We start from the raw sequence: 25,704 nt of genomic DNA on the forward strand, positions 1-25,704 counted from the left end.
ACACATGAAACTTGTAAAGTATTGAAAAGGTTTGGTCATCTAAATCAATGTGCTCAACAAAACTGTCTATTTATAATTAGTAAAGTGAATGAACAATAGTGTGAAAGATGGGTCCATCTAACTGTGCGCAATATTAAAGGGCTATAATACAGAGACTAATAATACCAAGTATGATACTAAGTATATAATATCTTTTGAAACAATCTGTTTTGACAGCTAATTCTGCTGTGGGGTTTTTGGGGTTTTTTTGTTTTATTTTGTTTTGTTTTTTTAGTGTTTTCTGAAAGACATGGATTCAAATATGGTATAATGGTCTACATTATTTGGATTGAAAAACAGTGTGTGACTGGTATCTTAATTTACACAGAAGCTGTAAATCAAACAAAAGTACCATATGCAGGTCTGAACTCTATTCAATAAGTTGTGTTATCGCCTTAAGAGATTTTGGTTGCTTAAGAAAGACTGTTCAAGTTATTGATCAGTCTCCCATTTGTTTCTTCCAGTAAAGGTTTTGGAGCAAGGTGTAGTAATTCAACTGCAGGACCTTTTAGCAGATACCCAGAGTCTGATTTATTTCTAATCTAGTTTCTAATCTAGTTTATACTTTTGGGGGGCAATATGCTCTTTTGAAGATTTACAGTGATATCTGTCAAAGAACTACTTCTGATATACTATCTGTCAGCAGTCAGATAAACCTGAGATACTAGAAATGAGGTCAGAATAAACATCTTCAATTCCTGGGTGAGTTCACTGGAATTGGTATCTTCCTGTAAGTAGTTTAATATCATCTCTTTCCATGTGGACTCTGTGTGTTACACTGTTCATTTGAAACTATTACATTAAATCACCATCCTTCAGGGCTTTGTATTCTAGACTTTTTAATATTTATATTTTCCCATTTTACAGTACTATTTGCAGGCCTGGGTTTGATTATCATATTTATGCAGATCTCTACCCTTCTCTCTGTTCCTGAAGTTTCTAATGAGCTGGTATAGCAGTCTATTTCTAGCCTCTTTGCAATCTTAGCTTGGATGTTTTTTAGCTTTTTAGATCTAAATAAAAAAAGGTTTTAATTAGCCCAAATCAACATCTGAAATCTTTTATTGTACTCTCAAATTAAATTAGGTTCCACTGATTAATACTCAAGAATAAAAACCCAACATGCTATCTCTGGCTCTTAAATGTCATCTATGAAGCATGTTAATACTGTCATCCAAAATTCCTACCAGTCTATACGTAGCCAGAGATCCTGTGCTAGATTACTTGCTGCCTAAGTTATCAAAGGCTGGAAGAATTGTGCACACTGAACAATCAACCCCTTTGGGGGAAGAAGGGCCTCGCTTCACTTGAGCATTTCCGTTGGATGCCTCAAGAGTGGTGTTCATTGACACTAGGGGGGCACTGTCAAGCATCCTTAGCAAGTGAAAGAAGCAATTAGGGGATTCTGTAGGGTATCCCATCAAAAAAAATCTGGCATTGTCTGGGGAATATTTCTAGTCTATGGCCCATACTTACTCAGAAAGATCTGAAGACTCTCATATGTGCTTTGGTCTTCCTCAGACCGTAGGCTGCAATTCACGGTTGACTAGTATTTGTTTGGGTTCTGTAATGTGTCTTCCATTTCTGTAGAGCTAGGAAGCTAAATTCCTAATAATGACTAATGTCTTACTTTATCTCTCCAGCTCTGGATGCTCTCTACTGGTTTCTGGCTTATCAATATACCGACTTCGAAGTTTTAATATTTGATCGTTTACAAGACTGTATGTTTTTCACCAAGATATCTCCTGTGTCTCCAGCTGAGCTTCCTGCTCAGTCTTGATAATACTTCAGTTGTAGGCTGCATCATTTTGTGTGTGGCCCAGTGGTGTATTTTGTACTTCACCTGTGGGATTTTTTGTAAATTAGATCTGCAGAATGTTTGGCTACTTGTCAGACTAAGGTCTAGACTTACTTATTTGGCTGTTCTTTCAACTAATTTATACACGTTTTTATTATGTTTTTGGTTAGTTGCTCTCTGCAATGCTTGCACAAAGAACACTATATAAAATGAAGTGATTATTTGATTATCTGGTTGGTTTCCTGAATGTTTGATTGACAGGCTGAACAACCAAAAGCCTGACCTGTTTTATTATTGTAGTGATTCTCTTTGAAGTATTAATTGTGTCTTGTGTCCAGCTGTATTTAAACAGGAGCTATAGCCATTCTCTAAAATCTTCATTCTATTATTAAAAGAATTAATGATTGCATTACGTTTTTCTATGCACAAGAAAGAAAGATTTCCTTGTGCTTGTAAAATGCTAATAAGAATATGATGGCTTTTGTTGTCTGTTATGAGAGTAAATTTAGAGAGGTGTTGATGCTGTTTGGAGACTTTGTTAGTAAACAATATTAGGGTTTTTCACCCTTAGGTATAGGTGTGTTAGTCCCAGTAACATTAATAGGAGGGACATGTTTACAAGGGATGTTCAAAAAGTTCACCATACCCCTAAAGTTTCACTGCACTCAGACAATGTTATAGAAATGATCATTTCAGTCAGAAAACTCTAAGATGTTACAATGAGTTTGTGTTGCAGGTAAGACTTAATATTTGAGACAGACAACAGGTTGTGTGATGTTTCTTTCTAATGTTGGAATATGTTATTATCACAGTATTGGTGTTAAATGATATAATTTTAAAAAGTTAATATGTTAAGTAAAGGATCACTGGGACACATGCAGACAACATCTCTACCTACCCAGTGCAAAAGGCTTAAAAATACCTCAGATTACATGGGAATATTTCAATGAGAGAATTTAAGACTCCTAACATGCATCCCTGATACAGTGTGTTATACAGGGGTACCCATTAAAATCAGCATTTTTCCAGTTGACAGCCAGGCATATCTGAGATACCACCATTTTTCCTTACACTTATGGCTTGTCTTCACTGCTATGTTAGCTTGAGGAATAACTCAATCTTTCCCCTAATCCAACACCTGTCCACTCATAAAATCTCTAGCTCAAATTAAATGATGTTTAAACCTGAGCTAGCTGGCCCATCAGGAGGTGTGTGGTGAAGTCTAAGCGCTGTTGCCACTCAAGCTAGCAATGCAATGTGGAGCCAGGTACAGGCTACAAATTTGATTTAGCACAACTCATCAAATGCTAATCATTCTGCTAATCCAGTCCCTCAGTTCTGCTATCAAATTACTTTGTGTAGCTGAGGGTTGTTTCACAGTATGGCCACTAGAAAAGGAGTACTTGTGGCACCTTAGAGACTAACCAATTTATTTGAGCATGAGCTTTCGTGAGCTACAGCTCACTTCATCGGATGCATACCGTGGAAACTGCAGAAGACATTATATACACAGAGACCATGAAACAATACCTCCTCCCACCCCACTCTCCTGCTGGTAATAGCTTATCTAAAGTGATCATCAAGTTGGGCCATTTCCAGCACAAATCCAGGTTTTCTCACTCCCCCCACCCCCCTCCAAAAACCACACACACAAACTCACTCTCCTGCTGGTAATAGCTTATCCAAAGTGACCACTCTCTTTAAAATGTGTATGATAATCAAGGTGGCCCATTTCCAGCACAAATCCAGGTTTTCTCACTCCCCCCACCCCCCTCCAAAAACCACACACACAAACTCACTCTCCTGCTGGTAATAGCTTATCCAAAGTGACCGCTCTCCTCACAATGTGTATGAAAATCAAGGTGGGCCATTTCCAGCACAAATCCAGGTTTTCTCACACACCCCCCCACACACAAACTCACTCTCCTGCTGGCAATAGCTCATCCAAACTGACCACTCTCCTTACAATGTGCATGATAATCAAGGTGGGCCATTTCCAGCATAAATCCAAGTTTAACCAGAACGTCGGGGGGGGGGGTAGAAAAAAACAAGGGGAAATAGGCTACCTTGCATAATGACTTAGCCACTCCCAGTCTCTATTTAAGCCTAAATTAATAGTATCCAATTTGCAAATGAATTCCAATTCAGCAGTTTCTCGCTGGAGTCTGGATTTGAAGTTTTTTTGTTGTAAGATAGCGACCTTCATGTCTGTGATTGTGTGACCAGAGAGATTGAAGTGTTCTCCGACTGGTTTATGAATGTTATAATTCTTGACATCTGATTTGTGTCCATTTATTCTTTTATGTAGAGATTGTCCAGTTTGACCAATGTACATGGCAGAGGGGCATTGCTGGCACATGATGGCATATATCACATTGGTGGATGTGCAGGTGAACGAGCCTCTGATAGTGTGGCTGATGTTATTAGGCCCTTTGATGGTGTCCCCTGACTAGATATGTGGGCACAGTTGGCAACGGGCTTTGTTGCAAGGATAGGTTCCTGGGTGAGTGGTTCTGTTGTGTGGTATGTGGTTGTTGGTGAGTATTTGCTTCAGGTTGGGGGGCTGTCCCAAGATTTGTGAGAGTGTTGGGTCATCCTTCAGGATAGGTTGTAGATCCTTAATAATGCGTTGGAGGGGTTTTAGTTGGGGGCTGAAGGTGACGGCTAGTGGCGTTCTGTTATTTTCTTTGTTAGGCCTGTCCTGTAGTAGGTGACTTCTGGGAACTCTTCTGGCTCTATCAATCTGTTTCTTCACTTCCGCAGGTGGGTATTGTAGTTGTAAGAATGCTTGATAGAGATCTTGTAGGTGTTTGTCTCTGTCTGAGGGGTTGGAGCAAATGCGGTTGTATCGCAGAGCTTGGCTGTAGACGATGGATCGTGTGGTGTGGTCAGGGTGAAAGCTGGAGGCATGTAGGTAGGAATAGCGGTCAGTAGGTTTCCGGTATAGGGTGGTGTTTATGTGACCATTGTTTATTAGCCCTGTAGTGTCCAGGAAGTGGATCTCTTGTGTGGACTGGACCAGGCTGAGGTTGATTGTGGGATGGAAATTGTTGAAATCATGGTGGAATTCCTCAAGGGCTTCTTTTCCATGGGTCCAGATGATGAAGATGTCATCAATATAGCACAAGTAGAGTAGGGGCGTTAAGGGACAAGAGCTGAGGAAGCGTTGTTCTAAGTCAGCAAAAAAATTGTTGGCATACTGTGGGGCCATGCGGGTACCCATAGCAGTGCCGCTGATCTGAAGGTATACATTGTCCCCAAATGTAAAATAGTTATGGGTAAGGATAAAGTCACAAAGTTCAGCCACCAGGTTAGCCGTGACATTATCGGGGATAGTGTTCTTGACGGCTTGTAGTCCATCTTTGTGTGGAATGTTGGTGTAGAGGGCTTCTACATCCATAGTGGCCAAGATGGTGTTATCAGGAAGATCACCAATGGATTGTAGTTTCCTCAGGAAGTCAGTGGTGTCTCGAAGGTAGCTGGGAGTGCTGGTAGCGTAGGGCCTGAGGAGGGAGTCTACATAGCCAGACAATCCTGCTGTCAGGGTGCCAATGCCTGAGATGATGGGGCGCCCAGTATTTCCAGGTTTATGGATCTTGGGTAGTAGATAGAATATCCCAGGTCGGGGTTCCAGGGGTGTGTCTGTGCGGATTTGATCTTGTGCTTTTTCAGGAAGTTTCTTGAGCAAATGCTGTAGTTGCTTTTGGTAACTCTCAGTGGGATCATAGGGTAATGGCTTATAGAAAGTGGTGCTGGAGAGCTGCCGAGCAGCCTCTTGTTCATATTCTGACCTATGCATGATGACAACAGCACCTCCTTTGTCAGCCTTTTTTATTATGATGTCAGAGTTGTTTCTGAGGCTGTGGATGGCCTTGTGTTCTGCACGGCTGAGGTTATGGGGCAAGTGATGCTGCTTTTCCACAATTTCAGCCCGTGCATGTCGGCGGAAGCAGTCTATGTAGAAGTCCAGTCTGCTGTTTCGACCTTCAGGAGGAGTCCACCTAGAATCCTTCTTTTTGTAATGTTGGTAGGGAGGCCTCTGTGGATTAGTATGTTGTTCAGAGGTATTTTGGAAATATTCATTGAGTCGGAGACGTCGAAAATAGGATTCTAGGTCACCACAGAACTGTATCATGTTCGTGGGGGTGGAGGGGCAGAAGGAGAGGCCCCGAGATAAGACAGCTGCTTCTGCTGGGCTGAGAGTATAGTTGGGTATGGCCACTGACACTCAAGCTATGCTAGCTCAAGTATAGTTACTCAAATATAGTAATTCAAGTTAACTGTTGCAGTGAAGAAAAATCGCTATGATATCAACGGTATTAAGGGCAAATGATGGCTTTTTAATGACAGGCACCATAATTTATTATATGTACCCCTGTATATCAAATGAAACTGATTAAAATAAATTGCAAATTATAATGCATCATTACTTTATAAATTAAGCATTAGCCATAAATGTCATATAAACCTAGAAAGTTTTATTTGATCTTCAAGGATATAAAAGCACATCTAGGGCCAGATTTTCAGTGAGAAGTCTGCATTTGCAAAATCGAGGTTCAGAGTTCTGAACTCTTGAGTGTTTGCTAAAGCAAACAGGAAACATGGCAAAGAAAGTGGGCATACTCAACTTTAGGACTGATTCAAAGCATTAAGAACCAGTGTGTGTGACACCTGCCATCCTGTCTGACAAAAAAGACCTCCAGAGCTGAAAGCATAAGTTTCTCCAGACTGAACTAAAGTGCAAGGTTCTACAGCTGGGGCTGTCACAGATTCACATTCTCTGTTTATCAAACATATAACATAACACACACTGACCAGTGGGTTACATGTATATGCACAACTTAGAATTAGAGAAATATACAAGCATGGGCGCACACACATACAATAACCTTATTTGCAGCGATCACAGGCAAGTATGTGAGTAGCAGGACCCATACGAGTCAATAGTAATTGAATGGTGCTCAGCACCTACCAGGATTAGGCCTGAAATCAACTCTGGATGTGTACAAGAGAATATTATTATTCAAACTTGGATCATTTCGCAGTGGAGTTCACTGTCATTATCCAGGTGATAGTGAGCAGTATTAGTGAATGTTTTTGGAAGCTGTCATTTTCTGCTGACAGAACATAAGAACACGAAAATATAAGAATGGCCACACTGAGTCAGACCAATAGTCCATCTAGCTCAGTATCCTGTATGCTAATGTCAACAGTAGCCAATGCCAGATGGTTCAGAGGGAATGAACAGAACAGGGCAATTACAGAGTGATCCATCTTGTTGTCCTCTCCAAGCTTCTTACTGTCAGAAGTTTAGGGACACCCAGAGCAGGGAACTTATCTAATTCTTTTTTGAACCCAGTTATGCTTTTGGCCTTCACAGCATCCCTTGGCAATGAGTTCCACAGGTTGACTGGGCATTGTGTGAAGTATTTCCTTATGTTTGTTTTAAACATGCTGCCCATTAATTTTTTTGGGTGGCCACTGATTCTTGTGTTACGTGAAGGGATAAATAACAAATAATAAATAAATTCCTTATTCACTTTCTCGAAACCATTCATGATTTTATAGCCCTCTATCCTATCCCCCCCTTAGTCGTCCCTTCTCTAAGCTGAACAGTCCCAGCCTTTTTAATCTCTCCTCATTTTTGTTGCCCTTTTCTATACTTTTTCCAATTGTAATATATCTTTTCTAAGATGGGGCAATCAGAACTGCACACAGTATTCAAGGTGTGGGCACACTATGGATTTATATAGTGGCACTATGATATTTTCTGTCTTATTACCTATCTTCTTCCTAATGGTTCCTAACACGCTGTTCGCTTTTTTGACTACTTCTGCACATTGAACAGATGTTTTCAGAGAACTATCCACGACTCCAAAATCTCCTTCTTGCAGGGTAACAGCTTTTTTAGACTCCATCATTTTGTATGTATAGTTGGGATTATGTTTTCCAATGTGCATTACTTCGCATTTACCAACATTAAATTTCATCTGTCATTTTGTTGCTAAGTTCTATGAAACCCCTTTATAACTCTTTGAAGTCAGTTTGGACTTAACTATCTTGATTAATTTTGTATTAGCTGAAAATTTTGCCACCTCACTGTTTATCCCTTTTTCCAGATCATTTATGAATATGTTGAATAGCACTGGTCCCAGTATAGATCCTTGGGGGAACCCGCTATTTACCTCTCTCCACTGTGAAAACTCACGATATATTCTTATCTTTGTCTCCTATCTTTTAATTAGTTATTGATCCAAGAGGACCTTCCCCCTTATCCCAGGACTCCTTACTTTGCTAAGAGCCATTGGTGAGGGACGTCATCCAAGGCTTTCTGAAAATCCAAGTACACTATATCCACTGGATCACCCTTGTCCGCATGCTTGTTGACACCCTCAAAGAATTCTAATACATTGTGAGGCATGATTTCCCTTTACAAAAGCTGTGTTGACTCTTCGCCCATCATAGTGTGTTCATCTATCTATCTGATAATTCTATTCTGTACTGAAGTTTCATCCCATTTGCCTGGTACTTAAGTTAGGCTCACCAGTTTGTAACTGGCAGGATCACCTCTGGGACTGTTTAAAAATATTGGCATTACATTAGCTATCTGACTGTCATACCACATTTAGTCATTCTGCAATTTCATACTTGAGTTCCTTCAGAACTCTTGCATGAATACTATCAGATCCTGGTGACTTATTATTGTTTGATCTATCAATTTATTCCAAAACCTCCTCTACACCTCATTTGACAATGTACATCAGGATGCACGTACTCCCTCCAACCCAACTTACACTTGCCCACAAGGTAACCCTACATAGGTACTGTTACTGGTCACACAGTGAACAAATGAAAACTAGGAATGTGTGCAGATTCTATTTGTATTTATGTTTCTATTTGCTGCAGTATTTTTAGCACCTCAGGTAACTATAAATGGGGCCACATTTAGAAAGGATCTGTTCTTATTGTATTTCAGCTTCTGGATTATTGAAATACCATTAGGAGAGTTGATCTCATGTTATATTGCCCCCATCAATAGCTCCCTAAAACTATAAAAAGCCCACAATAACATAAACACAAGTTAAAATACAGAGATAATGGGGTTTCTTTGGGTTCTGTAAACAACCCTATTCAAAACTAATATGTGAGCTTTCCTGACTGCACAAGACTTTTACACTTTTATTCATCATTATTACTAAAAATTTTCACTTATTAGCTAATAGCAGATGAACCTGCCACCGCTTCATCAATAGATAAAACCAAATTGAGAAAAGTGACATTCTTCCATCCTGGTAAAAAGATTCCAGTTGGGTGTCTACAGAGAGAGAGGACCAAGAACCAATTTTATTTAAATGGTGTCTTCAAAGCAAATTCAGAGCAAAATATCTGGTATATTTTTCAAGGTGGGTATGCTTCTTCGTGTTTCTGGTCAACAACCTCAGTGTCTTCTGGAATGAAATGAAAATTGACATCTATGTAGTGCAAATATCCTCCATGTGGAAAAACTGTATACTTAAATAATGGGTTTTTCTGAGTTAATTCTCAACTTTGCTTGTTATTGCCTCTCTTGGTCTCAAATAGCCTGTGTTTGATGACTTCAGGGGCATATTGCAAGGCCCATCTGTTCTTTTAATGTTTGGGGAGGGTGGAGTTTTATGATGGTGGTCTTGCTTTTATAATGGGGGGGGTTATTTTAATTTTTTATGCATCTGATGAACCAATTGGGTGATTAATTATTAAAGGAAAAAAGTCATCTTAATTTATTTATTTTATTTTGTATGAATTATGTATTTTAAAATGTGTTATATCTCCTAGTGCTTTTAGGATAAGTTATCTTTGTATATATTGAAAGAAATAATAAATAATAGGCTCATAACTACCAAAATGTGAGTATGCTCTGGCTTCCAAAAATTAAAACAGCACGTGTTCTCTGCTGCACCCCTCCTCTACTCTGACTTCACTTTTATGGGGCATGGAAGATTTGGGTTTTTTTCATCACAAATACAAATGACATAATCACATGCACAAACTGAACATTCATAAAGTCTCCTGAGACAATTAGGAAAAGATAAGGAGAGCAAGCAAGCAAGCGAGACAGTGAGAAAGAGAAAGACAGAACAAGTGCATGTTCTGATTGTTCCAAGAAACCAGCACCAAATTATAGAAGGGGAAAAATATACCTTATATGAGTAACACTTATGTCATAAGTGTCTGATCTGGACCCAAGCCTGCATTTTAAGTGTACTAGTAAGTGCAGAACTGGGCTCTCTTTCAGAGCTCTGACAGTATTTTCTGGTAAGCAAAGTTCAATATTTTGCCAAGTTTGTATCTTGCAATCTTACAGATTGTTGGTTTGCCATTTTAATTATTTTGTAATTGTGATATCATCTGAAGAAATGTCTCTGTGTAGCTAGGCACCCCAGTGTATCACATTGGATTAAATGCCAGGGCTATACATGCTGATGTGGTACTATATTTCATTTTTAGCTACAATATGCTTCATCTTGATTCACAGCAAATGACCCCAGGCTACAGAAGTACCCATTCACTGGGATAATATCGTATCCTTTACTGCACTAATTATTTCATAGAAAATTTTGACATTAGCAAATAATCCCATTTGGCCACACTCAGCCACAAAGCAACCTAATTATGGGTTACTGTGAGCAACAGATCCACAGACTCACTCATAGGTTGCAGTTCCAGCAACAAAAAAGTTCAAATTTGTTTAGCTACCTCCCCCCTGCATTTTAACATCATTTTGTTCAGAATTTTTAAAATTCATCATTTTTTGCTTCATCAGTCCTTTAAAATCTAATTTTTTTTATCTTGCATTTATTAAGATCCTGATTTTGTAAACACTTATTACTGAGGAGAGTGATTATTATGAAAAGTCCCATTGACTTTAAGCAGGAAGCTTAGTCTTGTGGTTAATGCATTAGATTAGAACTCTGCCACAGACTTCCTGTATGACCTTGCACAAGTCACTTAGGGTCAGATTTTTAGAGGTACTGAGGGGCCTAAATACACAGATAAGTGCTTAATTCCCCTTGACTGCAATGAGAGTTAGGCTCTTCTGCAAATCCAATTAGGTATATATTTGCATATTTAGATACCTAAATACCTTTAAAAATCTGTGCCTTACTCACCCTGTGCCTTAGTTCCCCATCTGTAAAATGGGAATGAAAATATCTCCTGATTGTCCATTTATACCATAAGATCTTTGCAGTAGGGTTTGCTTCTCACTATGCCCCAGTGCAGTGCTGGATACAATGGGACCATAACCTTAGCTGTGGTCTCTAAGAGATACTGTAATGCCAAAAAATAAGGACTGTGCTTAGTAACACAAAAGTGTTTTCAGGATTGGTTCCTATGCAGTAGTGATGGCCTTTGATATATATTTTTGTTGTTTCTATGGAGACATACTTGGGCCTGAACCTTTCTTGAAGCATAATAGTCAAGGCTTGGTACGTCTGAAAAAATGGTTTGTAGGCCTCAAGGCAAATGAAGACGGTTGAGAGTCTGCTTGGGTCTAATTTACCATAATACTAAGAAAAATAGAGCTTTTAAACAAAATCAGAAAAGATCTCCTTAAAAAACTATAGGCTTGCAAAAGAATGCTAGTCCAAGGGACACAAATATAAGATTAAATTTATCCAAATGGAATAGGCTTAAAAAAAACCCAGCAGTGCAGAAATCTGCTTCTGAAAGGGCTTTTTAGCCTGAGGAATCCAGTAAGATGCTGTGACTGGAAGAAGAGTGCAGCTGTGCTCCTTTGCAGCAGAACTATCTTGCCAAGATTTCTTGCTCACAGTGTTGTTAAACATAGTTAGTTTCTCATCTGCATATTGAAGCTTGTTTTAAGAGTAAGCAAAAAGTTCAGAGATTTCTATTTCCTACCAAGCTACTTACCCAGTACAACACATCAGTCCATCCTTCCATGGTTATACATTGGAACACAGTTAACATCGCAAAGGCAAAATTGTCAAAGTTGGTTATGCCTCCATTTGGTCCGACCCAGCCTCCCCTACATTCGGTGCCATTCATGGCACACTGACGTCCATTCCCTGAGAATGCACAAGGTGCTGGATCATCCTCAACTAATATATCTGAAATTGAAAAAAACATTTCAGAATTCTGCATTCTCAAAATTTTTGTGAAATAACTTGCTTGTGAGGAGAAACTCCAACACTGAAGGACTACAGACAGCATTACATGGAAAGATTATTCATTCAAGGCTTGATCCTGAAAGATACTGGGAGTCTAAGGGTAAGGCAGGGCATTCATCTCTCAGGATCAGGTCCTACATGTGTAAAAATTGCCATACTCAAAAATTAACAGAGAAAACAGTTCAAATAAAATAACAATGAAATGAAAGAGAGAAGGTGGTGAGGTAATATCTTTTAATGGACCAACTTCTGTTGGTGAAAGAGACAAGCTTTTTATACATACACATGTATACAGAGCTCTTCTTCCAATCTGGAAAAAGTAATCAGAGTGTCACAGCAAAACAGAAGGTAGGGTAGATTGTTAAACACAAGAAGTTAACATTCTGTCCCACCTCGTATTTAGCTGTGACAGCCTGATTACTTTTACCAGACCTGAAGAAGAGTTCTGTGCAGGTCGAAAACTTGTCTCTTTCATCAGCAGACGGCCCATTAAAAGGTATTATCTCACCCACCTTATCTCTCTCATGTCTTGGAGCCAGCATGGCTACAACAGTGCAAATGAAACGAAGCATTTTGCCAGCTGTAGGTAACACAGTGAATTTTTCAATTACTGAAGTTTATCTAACATATGCTTTCTTCTCATTACTCTTTCTTCGCTTTTCCATCCCATATTAACAATTTCCTTCCTCTCAACGGGTAAGCAGTCCAGGACTAGATCCTGCATTTAGTCTATTCCATTCCAGACTTCACTGGTGGAAATGTACCCTACTTACTAAACTTCATTTCTCTAGTGATGATCTTTCACTCCTCCGAAGACCTCCCATACCAAATATTTTCACTGTATCATTTAAACCCACATCTGAATGTAGGAGGACTGGATTCCTCTATTACTCATCTCAGTGCTTGCTCTTATAATCATGCTGCCCAAAGTGCTGAAGCAGAGAGACAGCCAGCTATCTGCCTCAGGAGGGGAAGTCTGCTCCGTGATATGACTAGCTCTTCACTAGCCTGGGATTCAAAGTCCGATGACTGTGTTTCCCACTGTAGGCTGTCGCTATCTTATTGGGCTGACCCTTTGGCTACATTTTTTAAAAACAAGATCAGTTCATAGCAAGTAGCAGGGCTCTATTGTTTAGTTAGCATTTTAAAATTTAATATGCTTTTCCTACAATCACGCAACCTTATGGAAACGAAGATTTACAATAGTTTTAACATCTAGGACCCTATCATGCTCCCACTGAAGTCCCACTGACTTGAAAGGGAGTGGGATTGGTCCCTTATGTAAATTAGTGGCTTCATTACTTACCTGAATCAACAAGAAAACATGATTTGTGCATTTTTCCAATAAAAAGTTCCAATCCTATAATAGCATAGATTATGATTACAAACAATACCAAAAGGGCAATATGGAGCAGGGGAACCATGGCTTTTATAATGGAGTTCAGGACAACTTGTAAACCTAAAAAAAAAAATCACGCACAAAGATAGTGAGTTAGACTTTATATGGCATTAACTTTTCCTGATTATGAAATCTTTTGCAATTACACATAATTAGAAACACATAGAAATGCCATCAATTTTAAAAGTGTAGTGAATCTATGGTTTCCGCTGAACAAGACACACCAAAATCTTCCTGCACCAGCTCACAGCCAGAATTTTCAGGCTGCTCAGTTTCAAAAGCAAATGTCCAAGCACAGGGCTGCTTTAAAAAAATTTAAAGCTTTGTATTCTGTGAAAAAATTCTAACCGAACATCATCTGTAACAGAAAGCAATGCTTGAAAGACAGCAACAAGAATCCATACTCCTTAGATTATATGAATTCCAGGTGGTCGCTGGGATTTTACATCACCTGAAGAATCTTGACAAATCCTGTGCTCAAGCCGTCATCTTGCAATGAGCTCAGGGCAGCCAGGTGCAGGGGGATCCATCTGCACAGAGCTCATTACAGGATTGGACTTTTGGTCTGGAAGGTCTATAGTGCTGGTAGAGAGCACTGCACCTGTATGGTAAAGATCTTTAAAACAGATACACCGAATACAACTTTAAAATATAAACATACTTGGACACATTCATTTACCTTTCACATTGTTTTTATAGGTTTCAGAGTAGCAGCCGTGTTAGTCTGTATTCGCAAAAAGAAAAGAAGTACTTGTGGCACCTTAGAGACTAACAAATTTATTTGAGCATAAGCTTTCATGAGCTACAGAATGCATCCGATGAAGGGAGCTGTAGCTCATGAAAGCTTATGCTCAAATAAATTTGTTTGTCTCTAAGGTGCCGCAAGTACTCCTTTTCTTTTTATTGTTTTTATAGTTTTTCTTTTCCCTAAATGTATATTGGTTAAATTCTGCACTGATAGCACTTCAAGCTTCAAGTGACTGGGGGCTGGGCCGGTATCAATGAAGCAGAATATCGCTTGCTTGTATTTAAACAAAGGCTTTCTCCATCACAGCATACCCTTCCCCTCCCCCCATTCTGCTTGATTCTCCACTGAAGTTATTTTCCTAAATCTGTGTCATCACAATCATATCCATGGTAACAGATTATGATGTAATAAACACAGCATTATTACTTTGCTGCTGGAGCAAATGTGAGAAACTGGGTTGTTAAACAGAGAGGCCTCATTCAACTCAAAGCATCAATAATTAATAATGAATGAAAAGGAAATAGAAAGGATAATTATAAAACTCAACTGTCTTTTTAAAATAATTGCTCTATTTTTCAAGTTTCCTACTTTTGGAAATTGCTCTTTTATTCCCTGTAGTCTAAGCGTCAGTAAATCCCATTAAGATCAACACGAGTTATTTGCATCCACTCAGGGCAGAAAACATGTTGTTTGCTTTGGCATACATTTACCTGCATATGGGCAATTTTAGGAGTAGCTACATAGTATGTTTCCCAGGATTTGGGTATCAAAAATCTCAACTTTATTTTCTGGTGTTTTTGCTTTTGATGTTTAAATTACTTCATAGAAAACTTCTCAAAGTTAAATGTATTCTTCTGTCTGCTTGGTGAACTGTGTAAGACAATCATACACTGAATGAGTTCACAATCCCTTATTCTACTTCAAACAGGATATCGTATATCTTCAAACACATTTTATCTACATAACCAGATAACGGAAGTCAACTTTACCCTGTCACTTTTATTCTACTTTCTAGAGCAAGAAGGTTAAATAATCTGAAAAGATAAGTGAGCTGTAGCTCACAAAAGCTTATGCTCAAATAAATTTGTTAGTCTCCAAGGTGCCACAAGTACTCCTTTTCTTTTTGCAGATACAGACTAACATGGCTGCTACTCTGAAACCAACAATGGAATGGTTATTTTATTCACTCCGACAGAATTAAATAGAAAATAGCTTACTGGGCACTCCTGATACAAGCCGGAGAGGTCGCAACACACGAAAGGCTCTTAGGGCTTTGACATCAAAGCCACCTGGTTTGCCACCTGAGTGGCTACCTCCTTCTGTTTCTTTGGTTAATTGTTCCAAAATTACACTAAACAATCTACCAAATAAAAAAAAAGAAAGGTCAGCATCACCATCCATTTACCAAGTAATCAAAAGTGTTAGGGATTGCTTGAACTGAGGATAGTTCTGAAAAGCTGTTCAGCTGTTAAAATGACATATACTTATGTATTAAATCATGACAGAAGGGTTATGAAGTGCAAGAGCTCCTAATCCCCCAAGAGAGGGATGATCACACAGTATCCACTAAATTAACATGCTGTTAGTACACAGTCTCTGCCAGTTTTACACAGATGAAGCTACTTTATCACGGCTTTTTGCTCAGACATTTCAGATTGTAAGGTTTGCAAAATCAGTTTTTCCATTAGAACATTAAATAGATAATGACAAAAAACTCACAGTTTTAAATTGTGTAGATGATATGAACTCCCTATGACACTACAGTTCAACATTCTAAATATAGTAAGCAAAAGAAAAAAACCCACAAAAATATTCTTACAGTCAGACATTTCATAAAGTGTTTCTTAACTGGCAGAAGCCATTTACTAAAATAGTGTCAGAATGGAAGTTCAGTAATCATAATAGTTAAAACTGAAGCAGGTGGTTAAGATCAGCAGTGGTCTCAAGTTTTGCTTCATTTTACATGCTATATTTCAATTTGCATTGTAAAAACTTCCATGTTTTGCTAGATTTCAGGTGTGAGCCATGCAAGCCATAGTGAGCATCATCCAGTTTTCCACACAGAACTATCGTGCAATGCCTGATCAGAACTCAGCCTAGTTCCACTGGAAGGTCTGTGAACCTCAGCAAAAATTTCAATAAACTTGGCCTGTGTTTTAGATTTGTAAAATACACCTGAAAGCAGGAAAATTTTCTCCAGTTCTGAGTTTTGTCAGGAAAGTTTTTCACAGCTCTGGTTATAAATCATCAAGAATCACAGACTAACACGGCTACCACTCTGAAACCTAAGAAACAGATGTTATGTTTAGTAGCTTGCCAGAGATGGAATACTGGAGGCTTCCCCTGGACCCCACTGTGACATTGCACCCCATAATGCTTACGGAAATATGCTTATGAGTGTGAATATAACGTAACTGGAATATGTTTCATGCAAAAGGTCTCTTGTAAGGTATCATTACAAAGCTTATAATCTAGTGAGTGTGTTCATCCTATTTGTATGAATGTATCATTCTTGTATCTGAAACTAGGAATATAAAATATAACTCTGAGGTCCTACTGTAGTTATGCAAAGTGTGGGCCAAGTGTGGTTTAGAATCTTGATGGCTCCCATCAACTAGGACAATTGACTGTAGATGGCTCTGTTTACTTGCAAGCCTTCCTGTGAGTCAGGCCAGGAAGAATGAAGGCTTGGGGTCTCACAGGACATGTGACTATGTCACCTGGTACTGGAATCCACCTTAAACCTGATGCTTTTCCATTTAGAAGGAGGGGTGGGGACCCAAAGAGATAAAAGATTCCTGTCTTATGCCAAAGGTATATAAGGAGGTGGAACAGAACAAAGGGGCTGCAGTCATGAGAAATCCCCTAGCTACCACCTGAGCTGGAACAAGGACTGTACCAGGGGAAAGGATTGGGCCCAGAATAGAAAGGAATCTAGTCTGTGAAAGAAGCTTATTGGAACATCTCTGAGGGTGAGGTTTCATCCGTAATCAGTTTCCTACTGTTTTAGGCTTAGACTTGCGTGTTTTTGTTTTATTTTGCTTGGGAATTTACTTTGTTCTGTCTGATATTACTTGGAACCACTTAAATACTACTTTTTCTACTTAATAAAATCACTTTTTGCTTATTAATTGACCCAGAGCAAGTAATTAATTCCTGGGGGAGCAAACAGTTGTGCATATCTCTCTATCAGTGTTATGGAGGGTGGACAATTTATGAGTTCATCCTGTATATGCTTTATACAGAGTAAAACGGATTTATTTTGGATTTGGACCCCATTGGGAGCTGGGTGTCTGGGTGCTGGAGACAGGAGCACTTCTTAAGCTGTGTTCAGTTAAGCATACAGCTTGTGGGGGACGTGGTTCAGACCTGGGTCTGTGTTGCAGCAGGCTAGTGTGTCTGTCTCAACAAGACAGGGTACTGAAGTCCCAAGCTGCCAGGGAAAACGGGCTCAGAGGTAGTCTCAACACATCAGGTGGCAGTCCCAAGGGGGTCTCTGTGACCCAACCCATCACACCCACAAACACCCAGCTTGGGTCATCTACTCCCCTTCCCCAGTCTGTTCCACCATCTGTGGAGCACCTAGATCTTGGGGTCATGATCTGACCCACTTAATTTACACAAATCAGAGATCCACATATTTTAAGAGATGGCAGAATGCAGACATTTAACCATTTATGCTTAGTTCAGCAGAGTAATTAAATACGGACCTAACTGTAAGCATGTGAGTAATCGCATTGACTTCAATGAAACTATTCATGTTCTTAAAGTTAGGTACATGTTGCTGAAATCAGGGCCTGAGTTGGGGGAGAGGGGTGCTGTCAGGCACTCAGTGCACAAGTAATTCCTCAAATTAGAGATCCACAGGTACAGTAAACTGCTGTGCAAGCTATCTCCTTTGGGACCCGATTCTGGACTCTTTTCTCAGGTGAAGCTCCAACTGAAAACCGTGGAAATTTGGCCTGAAAAGAGAATGCAGGGCCAGGCACTAAACAAGTGGGTGGATTATTCTCTAAGCAATCCATAAACTGCTTGATTTCAATGAGAGTTTTGACTGAGTTGGGACAGAGAAAAATGTGCAGGGCTGGCCCTCAGCTCTGCCAGCATATATCAGTCCTATCAAATCCATCAAGCCCTTGATTTTCTTTAAAACATAACATTTACTATCCAATATGGTTTACTAAGGCCATTTAATATTCTTTTAATTAAATGTCCAAATTATTTATGTTAGAAAACTGCCTTTTGTATATGCACCATACTTTCTTGTCTTATAGGTGTGCATTTTGGAACATTGTCATGATTTTACCTTTGGAGCCATTACATTTTCTGCTGACAATGCACAGTCAGAGCATTTAATTTAATGTATCTGGTGCTGGACACCAGTGGCAGCTCCTTTGAAGCTATTAAAATGTCTAATGAAATTCCATAACAAATCCATTCAAAAGGAATCACATCCAGAGATGATTCCATCTCTACATAGGGTCAAATACAAAAATCAATTTTTCAGTAGGCTTCTCTCTTAAGGGTGCAAGTTAATCAAATAACTGGCCCTGTACTGGCTTATCATGTTCTGTAACTGATTATTTTAAAACTAGGGTGCTTGGGTAAGAGGGCTGCATTTCCTGTGAGCCACAGACCAGTTTTCTGAGGGTTTCTTTTACTCTGTCATGGTGGGTTGATCTTTGACTACATGGTTTGCACCTCGTACACCAAGCTTTCCTATTCTGGACTGGTGAAAGGGCAGGGACTTGGGTCATAGAATGAGGCTTTGAGTATCTGATGGGAGACAATCCAATTCTTCTTATATACCGTGGATTCAGGGTTAGCATTTGATGTAATTAAACTTAGCCAGTTGTAGTGACTGTTTTATAACTAGGTGGTAATTTTCTTGTTATCACATGATGTTTTGGAGACAGAGGGCCAAATATAGAGGTGACATACCATACACTAATTTATCCTCCCTTACACTCACTTACACACACATCACTCAGAGATGTACGAGAATTTGGTGTAAGACACACCCATGTCCACGAGCAACATGGTTAGATGAAGTGTGCTAGTTTAGGGATTTGCTCAACTGCCCAGGGCTACAATAATCACATGGTCACCAGATAAAGGAGACAAAGAGGTAGACTATTTCAAAGATTGCTTCGTCTGAGAGAGGAGCTCCCTTGTGTGAAGTCCACAGCGCCTGGCCACAAAGCACTCCACTACAGAAAGGCCTCACCAAGCACCATTTGCTCTGCGTCCAATCTGTTGAGGATCACTTGACCTGATGCAGAGCCTGATTACATGATGATTATCTATTATTTGTATTACTGTAGAACCTAAGAGCCTTAGTCATGGACCTCCTGCACATCGCAGGCCACAGAAACTCACCCACCCATAACCTCTGGCTGAGTTACTGACATCCTCAAATCTTCATTTAAAGACTTCAAGTTATAGAGAATCCACCATTTACTTACAGCAAGTGACTTGTGCTCCACACTGCAAAGGAAGGAAAAAAACCACAGGGTCTCTGCCAATCTGACCTGGAGGAAAATTCCTTCCAAACCCCAAATATGGTATTCTGTTAGACCCTGAACATGTGGGTGAGACCCACGAGCCAGGCACTCGGGAAAGAATTCTCTGTAGTAACTTAGAGCCATCCCCATCTAGTGTCCCATCTCTGGCCATTGGAGATAGTTAGTAAAAGCAGACCCAGATGGACCATATGCCATTGTTGGCAATCTCATCATGCCATTCCTTCCATAAACTTATCAAGCTCAATCATAAAACAAGTTAGGTTTTTTGCTGCCTACTATTCCCCTTGTAAAGCTGTTCCAGAGCTTCACTACTTTAATGGTTAGAAACTTTCAACTTATGTCAAGCCTAAACTTATTCATGGCCAGTTTATATCCATATGTACTTGTGCCAACACCGGCCCTTAACTTAAATAACTCCTCTCCCTCCCTGGTGTTTATTGCTCTGATGTATTTATAGACAGCAAACATATCTCCCCTCAGCCGGTGTTTTGTTAAGCTAAGCTCTGTAAGTCTCCTTTAGTAAGGTAGGTTCTTCATTCCTCCGATCATCCTAGTGGCCCTTCCTGTACCTGTTCCAGTTTGAATTCATCTTTCTTAAACATGGGAGACCAGAATCTCACACGCAGAATTCCAGATGAGATCTCACCAGTGCCTTGTTTAATGGTAATAACACTTGCCTATCTCTACTGGAAATACCTCACCTGATGCACCATACAATTGCATTAACCTTTTTCATGGCTGCATAACATTGGTGGCTCATAGTTATCCTCTGATCAACCAATACCCTAATCTTTCTCATCCTCTGTCACATCTAACTGATACATACCTACCTTATAGAAAAAAATATTTTTATTAGTCCCTAAATTCATGACCTAGCACTTTGCTCTATTAAATTTCATCCTATTTCTATTGCTTCAGTTTTCAACGTCCTCCAAATCTTCTTGTATGATATTCCAGTCCTCCTCCGTATGGGCAATACCTCCCAACTTTGCCTCATCCACAAATTTTGTTAGCCCACTCCCACTTTTTGTGCCATGGTCATTAATGAACATGTTAAATAAGATCAGTTTCAAAATCAATGCTTGAGGAACTCCTAGTAACCTATTAACCTCTCTTCCAGCCTGACAGTTCACTTTTCAGCATGACCTGTGGTAGTCTCCCTTTTAATTAGTTATTTACCCACCTTTCAATCCTCATAAAAATCCCCATCTTCTCCAATTTAACTAATAATTTCCTATGTGGAATTGCATCAAATGCCTTACTGAAATCTAGGTAGATTAGATCTACAGTATTTCCTTGTCTATTAGAAATAGAAATAGAAAATGGGTTATCTTCTCAAAGAAAGAGATCAGGTTGGTTTGGCATGATCTACCTTTTTTGAAACCATTTTGTACAGGGGTTCTCAAACTGGGGATTGGGACCCCTTAGGGGGTCATGAGGTTATTACATGGGGTGTCGCGAGCTGTCGGCATCCATCCCAAACCCCATTTTGCCTCCAGCATTTATAATGGTGTTAAATATATTTAAAAGTGTTTTTAATTTAGAATGGGGAGTCACACTCAGAGGCTTGCTGTGTGAAAGGGGTCACCAGTACAAAAGTTTGAGAACCACTGATTGTTGTATTTTATCCCAGTTATCCTTTACCTCTGTGTGCTTTAACTACTCTCCCTTTCAGAATTTGTTCTAAGATCTTGCATATAATTGAAGTCAAACTACTGGGCTTGTAGTTTTTTGGATCACTTTATTCCCTTTTATTAAATATAAGTATTATAATTTGCAATTCTCCAGTCATAGGATACAACCCCCAAGTTTACAGATTCATTAAAAATCCGTGCTATTTGGCTTGCAATTTCATGTGCAAGTTCCTTTAATATTCTTGGATGGTGATTATCCTGGCCCCCTGATTTGGTCCCATTAAGCTGTTTGAGTTTGACTTCCAGCTTACATGTGGTAATTTCTACTTCCATATCCTTGTTCCCATTAGCCACCCTCCTACTGTTCGCAAGCTCCTCATTACCCTTATTAAAAACTGAGACAAAGTATTTGATAAGATGTTGACCCATATCTACATTATCTTTAATCTCCACCCATCCTCAGTGTTCAGCAGTCACTCTTCTTTTCTTGTTTTCTTTTTCTTTATATTGCTAAAGAATCTTTTACTGTTGCTCCCTTTACTCCCACTTTAACCATGGGCCAGAATGTGCCAGCAGATTGGTACTATGGCAATAATTTCAGTAATTTTCATTATTTAAAAATAATATTTGAATATTGGGTATTTACATGTACACAAAACAATAGCAGATTTAGTAATTACAATTATTTCCCCCAAATGCTGGCCTTTCCCATTAAATCACATTATCTTCATTATCTCAATGATGTGAGTTAGGAACTCTCTCTCCATCAATTTCCTGGCTCATTTCAGTTAAAAGCAAACTCTGAGTATCATTTAAACTATTTTAAAAAATGCATTATGAGACGTTGTATGCCAAGGGTTTCTTTGCAAGTCAGCAGCAATATTTCAAGTGACGTTAAATGGCAGAGCATTTCACTAGGATTCCCACCCCTCCACCCCGCTTTTTTTACACTTAACAGGATCTTTACTATTGAAAAAATTCCTTATTTCAGTCTAATCAGACAATATTTGCACATTTAGGGAAAACAGAATATATGCTATAAGATTAACTCTTTGATGCCTGAACATAGGATCTCTTAATGCAGCATGTAACCCAAAGAGAATCAATGCTGATAATATAAAACCTGCTGACACAACAAGGGACAGATGCTGCAAAGCCCTTACACAGTTACACAGTGACAATGAGGAGGGAGTAAGGAATTTTCCCACACTTGTGGGCTAGGCAAAAGGGCAGTTCCTGCACAATGGGGCGTGCAGGAAATGCTCCTTCACTACTCCCCTGGGGGTTCTGGCACCCCACAGGGGACAGGGAGGGCAGAATGTAAACAGAGTCATGGTTCCATCCTACCCTCTGCATCATGCTGTCCAGCTGTGTGGTGGGGAAGGGGCCAATGTGCTGCATCCCATGAAAGGGGATAGAAGTGTCCAGTCTCCCTCTCATGCCAGGGAGCTGTAGCAGGTGCTCTGTCTCTTTGAAGCACGCAGCGCTTTTCTGGTGATGTGTATGGGGCAGTGCAACTCTACAGCACCCTCAACACTGGGCTCTGCTTAAAAGGCACAGCTGAGCCCTGAAGGATTATGGACCCAACCTCTACTCATATGAACAGTCCCAGTGGGTGCAGTGGGACAACTCATACATATAAGAATTTGCAGGACAGGGCTCTAATATTGGACCTTGTTATGCCATCCATTTTTAGGCAGAACTCATTGAATGCATTGTGGTCTTCTGCTTTAAGGCTGATTGTACAATATGACCCAAGTTCCTCCATTCTGAACTGGGAACCTTTTAGGGCTTGATTCTGCATCTTCACTCATGTGAGCTGACCAATAAATTATGTGTGAGTGAAAGTTAGTAGGCTTTGGCCCTTAGTCCCATCAGAATAAGGCATACAGCTACGTCGTCATAAAGACAATACCACATTTTCAGAACAATGTTTTTAAAGCCTTGTTTAAAATGAAGTGTGAATGACTTACCCTACTACTACTATGACAAAATCCAGTAAATTCCATCCGTTTCTAACGTATGCATTGGGGTGTAATAATAATCCATATGCTATAATCTTCAAAAATGTTTCAATTGTAAAAATAATCAGGAAGGCATATTCTACTTTTTCCTGTAAAAGAGGAAAAGAAACAAGTATTAGAATAAAATATGAAGTAATGTAAAAGGTTCTTTCTTTAATTAAAGCTTAATATGGATAATTGAATAATTGCATCATTATTATTATTATTATCACCCAATCAGTATTAGGAAGACACACTGGCTCAAGATAGTCTCTCTCTTTGAATCTAAACAGCCCTTTTATGGCATTTGACATAATATTTAGAACAGTCAATACCACTGGCTATAATTAGATGGGAATTTCCTTGTTCTGACATTGCTTTGGAAACAAAGGTCCAAATTTATGTCCCAATTCTGCAAATTCTTGTGCACATCCTTAACTTTACATATGTGAGTTGTCCCATTAATGCCAGTGGGAATACTCACAGACATAAAGTTAAGCACATGCCTAAGTGTTTGCAGGACTGGGTCCTTAGAGTGCTAATTAAAGAGGTATAACTTAGTTTCCCTTACATTCACCTAAACTCAATTAGAATCCATAAATCCTAACTGGTCCCACTCTATTGATGTGTAAAGGAGTCTGAGTTGCTGTACCTAAGGAGCAGGATGGCATATGTTAAGGTGGCCCTTATCATACTTTAATTTTATACCTTCTTACAACAGCAAGCAAGTTACACATCATATTAGCATAGCACATCAGCAGAATGGATGTAAGTTGGCCTAAACATAATATAAAGGAGTCTACGTTAGTTTAAAGAAAAGGAGTACTTATGGCACCTTAGAGACTAACAAATTTATTTGAGCACAAGCTTTTGTGAGCTACAGCTCACTTCATCAGATGCATTCAGTGGAAAATACAGTGGGGAGATTTATATACATAGACAATACGAAATAATGGGTGTTACCATACACACAGTAACCAGAGTGATCACTTGAGGTGAGCTATTACCAGCAGGAGAGCGGGGGGTGGGGGGGGGAACCTTTTGTAGTGATAATCAAGGTGGGCCACTTCCAGCAGTTGACAAGAACGTCTGACGAACAGTGGGGTGTGTGTGGGGGGGGATAAACATGGGGAAATAGTTTTACTTTGTGTAATGACACATCCACTCCCAGTCTCTATTCAAGCCTAAGTTAATTGTATCCAGTTTGCAAATTAATTCCAATTCAGCAGTCGCTCGCTGGAGTCTGTTTTTGAAGTTTTTTTGTTGAAATACTGCCACTTTTAGGTCTGTAATCAAGTGACCAGAGAGATTGAAGTGTTCTCCAACTGGTTTTTCAATGTTATAATTCTTGACATCTGATTTGTGTCCATTTATTCTTTTACGTAGAGACTGTCCAGTTTGACCAACGTACATGGCGGAGGGGCATTGCTGGCACATGATGGCATATATCACACTGGTAGATGTGCAGGTGAACAAGCCTCTGATATGGCTGATGTGACACCATCATAGGGCCTAATCACATCAGCCACAATATCAGAGGCTCATTCACCTGCACATCTACCAATGTGATATATGCCATCATGTGCCAGCAATGCCCCTCTGCCATGTACATTGGTCAAACTGGACAGTCTCTACGGGTCTCTCTGTCTGTGTGATGCTTTTGCCGGGACCAGAGCAGGAATGCAGGTTAGAACTCCTGTAAAGAGTTAAAAGAAAAGGAGTACTTGTGGCACCTTAGAGACTAACCAATTTATTTGAGCATAAGCTTTCGTGAGCTACAGCTCACTTCATCGGATGTCCTTTTTTTTTTGCGAATACAGACTAACATGGCTGTTACTCTGAAACCTGTAAAGAGTTAGTAAGCAATCTAGTTAGATATGCGTTAGATTCTGTTTTGTTTAAATGGCTGATAAAATATGTTGTGCTGAATGGAATGTATATTCCTGTTTTTGTGTCTTTTTGTAACTTAAGGTTTTGCCTAGAGGGATTCTCTATGTTTTGAATCTGATTACCCTGGAAGGTATTTACCATCCTGATTTTACAGAGGTGATTCTTTTACTTTTTCTTTAATTAAAATTTTTCTTTTAAGAACCTGATTGCTTTTCATTGTTCTTAAGATCCAAGGGTTTGGGTCTGTGTTCACCTATGCAAATTGGTGAGGATTTTTATCAAGCCTTCCTCAGGAAAGGGGGTGTAGTGCTTGGGGGGATTTTGGAGGGGAAGACGTTTCCAAGTGGGCACTTCCCCTGTTATTATTGTTAGACACTTTGGTGGTGGCGGTGTTTAACCTAAGCTGATAAGAATAAGCTTAGGGGGTCTTTCATGCAGGTCCCCAAATCCGTACCCTAGAGCTCAGAGTGGGGAAGGAACCTTGACACAAGGTAAAGGG

The 25,704-nt window shown here is 39.5% G+C and overlaps 1 protein-coding gene across 11 annotated transcripts in view; it reads right to left on the bottom strand.

The window, feature by feature from the left end:
• The window catches only part of CACNA1D (calcium voltage-gated channel subunit alpha1 D), a 324,483-nt gene that overhangs the window by 168,101 nt on the left and 130,678 nt on the right, over positions 1-25,704 (bottom strand). For 9 of the 11 annotated variants that reach the window (XM_073351550.1, XM_073351554.1, XM_073351551.1 and 6 more), the window contains exons 4-7: positions 23,286-23,425; positions 15,371-15,513; positions 13,313-13,465; positions 11,750-11,946 (exon numbers count right to left, since the gene is read on the bottom strand). In XM_073351550.1, coding sequence (XP_073207651.1) covers positions 11,750-11,946; positions 13,313-13,465; positions 15,371-15,513; positions 23,286-23,425 — 633 coding nt within the window. Of the gene's footprint in view, positions 1-11,749; positions 11,947-13,312; positions 13,466-15,370; positions 15,514-23,285; positions 23,426-25,704 lie in introns of those variants that run through there. The other 2 variants (XM_073351555.1, XM_073351558.1) reach the window with 2 other exon arrangements.

This window comes from Lepidochelys kempii, chromosome 7, assembly GCF_965140265.1.
Source record: "Lepidochelys kempii isolate rLepKem1 chromosome 7, rLepKem1.hap2, whole genome shotgun sequence".
In the NCBI taxonomy this organism is placed as follows: domain Eukaryota; kingdom Metazoa; phylum Chordata; order Testudines; family Cheloniidae; genus Lepidochelys; species Lepidochelys kempii.